At 31.6% G+C, this 6000-nt stretch overlaps 1 protein-coding gene across 7 annotated transcripts in view; it reads right to left on the bottom strand.

The window, feature by feature from the left end:
* LOC106461705 (jouberin-like) overlaps positions 1 to 6000 on the bottom strand; it is a 70339-nt gene that overhangs the window by 28729 nt on the left and 35610 nt on the right. For all 7 annotated transcript variants that reach the window (XM_022391478.1, XM_022391583.1, XM_022391440.1 and 4 more), the window contains 2 exons: positions 3016 to 3320; positions 405 to 454 (listed from right to left, as the gene is read on the bottom strand). In XM_022391478.1, the coding sequence (XP_022247186.1) occupies positions 405 to 454; positions 3016 to 3320 (355 nt within the window). The remainder of the gene's footprint in view (positions 1 to 404; positions 455 to 3015; positions 3321 to 6000) is intronic.

Genomic DNA, 6000 nt, shown 5'->3' with positions numbered 1-6000 from the left:
TATATATATATATATATATATATATATATTATGAACATTAAATAGTGACTGAGGCCAGTCTATGTACGATCAACTAACAAAGACAAACGTTTAACTGTAAGTAATACATTCAACAAAACTGTAAGCATTATCAATGTGGATTAAAATGAGATTTATTAGTAAAAATACCTAAACATACATTTCTATAAAGTATGTTAAATATATGAACAGATACTAAACATTTATCACTGTAAATGTTACAGTATTTTAAAATCTTATGACACACAATACAGTGTAGCAGTATACATTGATAGAGAGTTAAAAATTCAAAAAAGGTTAAAATTAAACTATGAAACTCTTTCAGCTGTAGTTATTCTTGTTAGAATATGAACATATACAATTCTATACAGAAAGTTAATACTCACTTTCAATTCTGGAAGATTGACAACCTTTTCTTTAGTCCACTGCTTGTATTCTGTTTTAGACAGAAATATTTATGTTATAATGCGATGTCAGAAAAACGTGTATGCTCAAGAAGTCTTAATATAAAACGATAAAAACCCTACAGCCTGAGCACTTTCAAAAGGTAGACCTTGTATTATGTTTAGACAGAAATATTTATGTTATAATGTTATGTCAAAAAACATATGCTCAAGAAGTCTTAATATAATATGGTAAAAACCCTATAACCATAGCACTTTCAAAAGGTGGACCTTTCTTCTTGAGGGGCAAACTGAGAATTCCCAGTTTACCCCTGAAGAAGAAAGGTCCACCTTTCAAAAGTGCTTGGGTTATAAGGTTTTTATCATTTTATGTTATAATGTGATCATATCTTTAAGCAATTTTACAAATCAGTATATATAAATAACAATATCATCCTAAACTCAGGAAAATGTTCATAAAGTCCAGATATAATATTTTTATTAAACATTTCCTCTACAAGCATAAATCACATATTAAGAGAAACATGCTATTTACATCTTGACCAAATAATTACAGTTCTAACTTAAATAGAAACAGATATCTAAATTGTAACTGTTTATTAAGTTCTGACTTTATACTATAATAAATATCTAACTTGTATGTGTTAGGTTTCTAGTTCACATCGTGAAAAACAAGTATTTGACTTTGTTCACGTTAGATTTCTAGCTTAAACTTTGACAAAAAAGTATACAACATTTTTTAGGGTTTTTTTTTCCCATTTAAAAATAGCTCTATCCATGATTTTTACAATTCAAATCCGCAAAAACACTTTGAGAATAAAGTTTACATTGCTCAGCAATATTTAGATTTAATTATTTCTATAAGGGCTTGCTCATTTTCACCAACCTTGCAACTACCATGTAACCATGGAGCTCTCTATACATAATATAACTTTTAATATTTGAAAATGTTTTTCATTGTACAAAACTTGAAGATAGCTTTGATATATGGAAACATCTGTTAGCTGAGTTCTTGCACAGATCTTAAAATATAATGTTCATAAATGGAAACATCGGCTCATGTAGATATGTAAATCTTGAAAGTTGAGCTGTTCAAAACTTGAAAATAGCGTAGATGACTGGACCAATTGTTGGTTGAGATGTTGCAAAAGAAATGTCTGCTGAAGCTTTTCACCAGACACTAATCATAGCAGAACCATTTGGAAAATGATCTATAGGAAATAGTACAGCTTATAAAATGAGTCATAATTGGAAACATTGGTTCATGTGTATCTACATGAGCCAAGTAAGAAAGCGACACTCGATAGTAATCAACACCAGCCTTAGAATCACATCCCTATTAATCGGAACAGACTTATACTTTATAGAACCAACCAGATTCTTTAACATATATAGTGGTAGATTTTCCTCTCTAAAACAGTGTTAATAACTTTCTTTATAGTAACACCATGCAAACTAAATTAACAGTTTCTTGTCATCACCTGCATGCACTCAGTACAGGTGTTTCAAGCATCATTATTTATCCTAATTGCTTAAGCTAATATCACGTGATACTAAACGCTCTTTAATTAGGAGAATTTCATAAAGTTTAACAAATATGTGCTTAAAATTTGGCAATGAATAATAACCATCCACCCATACGATTTGTTTGAAAACCTGAGCAAGAAATTGCTAGTCTAGTTTACTTAGCCTAACCAATACTTATGTATCCTCACATGTTTTCACACTATAGTTTTGCTGCTCTAAATCAACAGTCTTTAATTTAAAAACTAAAAACAGTCCACCTTTTCTCTTAGGTGAAGTTGTAGTAAAAATTTCAGACCAATAGCTCAAGTGACTTTGTGTAGGTGTATGCAATGATTTTGGTCAAAATTGAGCAGTTGAATAACTTTGCATTCATGGCTTATAATTACACCAATTTTGACACCTAGCTGTAGGTTATAAAGATCTATCAATGTACCAAATTTGAAACAATCCATGAAAGTTAAATATGTTTTTCTATCAAATAAAGTTTCCATATAAAAAAAAAGGAAGAAATCAAAATTGGAGATTTTATACCTCATGTATTTCTTAATGGATTGCCCTGACATTTGGTATATGAAGTAAGGGTCTAGCATAGAGCATCCACTAAAAATATATGATACTTTGGATTACCACACTCCAAGCTCCAGAAAGTGAAAATTTCTAAACTATCACTCCTCTTAATATCACAGTGTCCTGCAGGTTGTTCTGGCTGCACAACACACTATCATGTGTCTTGATTTTTCACAAAAAATAAAAAATTGTAATAATAAAATGTCATTTTATTTCACAAATTAAAAAAAATCAAACAAAATTCAAAAGTAATTTGTCACATCAGTGATGTACAGCATAAGCACTGCTACTTTTACACATTGAGTTACTCACAAAAACCAGTAATATGGTGAATTACAAAGTATATTGTATCATTTTTCAAACCAAATTAGGAATATCCTCATCAACAGTATTACATTCCTGCCTTTATGCAAAGGTATTACAGTTTTTAATATAAAATCTAACAAATATTTCTAGCTTACATTAGATAAAGTCTTTACAGAAAAAAAAATCATCCAACCATTCTCTGTACAAGGTCCAGCTTTCCAAGCTATGATCATTCCATCACCATCAGCAGAATATAGTTTATTCTGGGAAGAGTCCCAACAGAGTGAATTCACCATGCTGTGATGGCCTTCTAATTCTTGAACTAATTCAGGTTGTTCCTCACCAGGAGATAGCATCTTCCACACCCATAACACATGGTCAAAGCCAGCTGAGACCACAATATTTGAAATGTGAGGGTGAAATCTAGCAGAGTAAACATAGGATGGATGTGGCAAGATAGCAAGAGGAAATGACGACAGTGTTTCTGTGTTCCAAATTCTGTAAGATATATATTTCATGTTTTGGCTAAACAAAATGTAAAAGATGGAGGGAAGGCAAGAAAAACTGTTGCCAAATAAATTTTAACCAAAAGAAAGTATAGTAAACATACATATGTCAAAAAACAACCATAATAAATAAACATACTTTATCAAAAACAAATAGTTATAAACAAAGAAATACAACATCAAATGAAACAAATTGTACTTGAACTCATACGGTATAATAAATATTATTCCCAATTTTGCCGAGATACGAGAAGTGAGTGATATTCATCTAACGTATTGGCTTAAATTATACCTTAAGGAAATATGTTAAATATTAAATTTTGGCAAAGGCACATGCAAATGATCCTGACCCACTCTTTCACACCCATGACACAAACATTTTCTTTTTACAACATATTAAGGTACTTAAAAAACAAATAATTCTAACAAGTTAAAATATTTTTATTCAGGTTTTTGGCACTAATGCAGTATCATCCATATTTTGCAAGTTACAATAAAATTAAAGGTTAATTAAAAAGTAGCGCATAAAATTGTCATGTAGGGATTTTTACTCTATAGTTTGTTCATTGACTTTGTTATACTTAAAATACACAAAATTATCACTGAAATATGTAACAAACACAACATTCCAACTGTTTATTACAAAAATAATAATTTAACACTTCATACGCTCTACATTCTTCTATCAAGATTTCTAAAAACAAGATTCAAAACTCAAAAATTAGCATACTGTAATGTTTGTTTCACCAATCCACCTTACAGAGATATAGCAAGTAGGTATAGAAGAAAATGTATAAAACCATAATTATGGATTATGATTTTCTAAAATTCTCTATTTAAAATAGTGTTTGTAGAAGACGCTAGCAGATAAAATAAAAGAGTTTATGCAGCATGCTTAGTCTCTTCTAAACTACCAAGGCCTATTGGAATCTGTGATATGACATTTGTTTGAAGTTGTTTACAAACATATGATAGTCCTCATATGACTCCTTGAGTTAGGTACTAGAACCTTGTGACCATCTCAGTAGTCTATGAGGTAACACTTGGCATATTCAGTGTCATGGGCCAAAAAGCAGCACTCTACAAAATTTATACATGGAGTTTCTAAAAATACTTTGGGAGATGCAACTCTACAAAGAAAAATACAAACAGTATATCACAATAAAAAAGTAAATACTACAATAATAACTTCTTAACATTAAATCAAAGAAGACTATAAACATAAATTTTATTTGATACTGCAGAAAGCTGAATCCATAATCTTTATCAGTTCAATTTTCCATTATTTGTTACTATTATGTCATCATAACAATTTGTCGCTTTTTTAGATGAGAAAACCTGAACAACTCGTATATCAAAACAAAACATTTATTTAATGAAATAGTCTCCATTCTTATCAGTGATGCATTTCCATCTTATAATCAGGTTCTTAATACCCTGATTAAACAAATCACTTGGCTTTGAAGCAAAAAACATGTCGATGTCCTCTTTAACACCTTCCACATTTGCATATGTTTTTCCATGAAAATGATGTTGCAGCGAATGAAAATATGGTAATCTGATGGTGCCATATCTGAAGAATATGGTGGGTGGGGGAGAACTTCCCAACCCAACTCCATAATCTTGTGTTGCACATGTACATGCATCGTCATGGAGAAGAAGAACCCCTCTCCAATTCACGAGTGAAGGGCGTTTCTGATGAAGGGCTTGATTTAAATGTTGTAGTTGCTGACTATAGATCTCTGCATTTACAGCTCACTGTGGATTGAGGAAATTCGAAATGAATTACTCCTTTGATGTCCCATCAAGTACAAAGCATCACTTTTGACAGATAGAATCCAGGTTTTAGGTTCAGAAGTGGTTTTTGTCTAGGATTGAGCCATTGTTTTTGGTGTTTAATATTCATAGAGAATCCATTTCTCATCACCGCTGACAATTCTGTCTAAATATGGTTCACGCACATTATGTGCCAGAAGAGATAAAGCAACATTCACACGTTGGAAACAATGATCATCAGAGAATTCGTGAGGCACCCAAACACCTTCTTTATGGAGTTTTCCCATATTCCTTCAATTGTTTATGTATTGTTTGATGAGAGACATGCAATTTCAGGGCCATTTCACGAGTGTGTTGCCTTGGGTTAGACTCGACAAGCATCTTCAGAGTATCAATATTAATTCCAACATATTGGCCCCTGCCATCACAGTTTTTGAGGCTTAAGTCACCTGAACGAAATTTGCTGAACCATCATTGACACTTATGAACATTCAAAACATTTCCATAAACTTCTTTTATATTCTTTGTGGCTACAGAGGCATTGTTTCCCTTCTTGTATTCAAACAGCATTACATGCAGAATGTGTGTGTCTCATCGTGTACCATCCCTATAAGGGATTAGAGTATACTAAACTTTACACATTATATAGGCTACACTAATGTGACATTTAGGCAGTTCATTTAACCATTACACATGATGTACGTTTTTTGAGGGAGTTAATGAAATTGTTCCAAAATACGACATTAATTTCTTGATAACCTGATAGTATTCACAGGAAAAACGATTTTACTATATTATATCCTTTTCCATTGCAAAATACCACCCCTTGGATAAGCCAGTCACACTCGCAGAGTAGCAAGGCATAAATAAACTAAATTATGACAACAGCTTGTAAA

The sequence above is a fragment of the Limulus polyphemus genome, unplaced genomic scaffold (genome assembly GCF_000517525.1).
Source record: "Limulus polyphemus unplaced genomic scaffold, Limulus_polyphemus-2.1.2 Scaffold1, whole genome shotgun sequence".
Lineage (NCBI taxonomy): Eukaryota > Metazoa > Arthropoda > Merostomata > Xiphosura > Limulidae > Limulus > Limulus polyphemus.
Note: the sequence above shows the minus strand (reverse complement) of the source record. Positions and strands in the feature narration are given on the sequence as shown.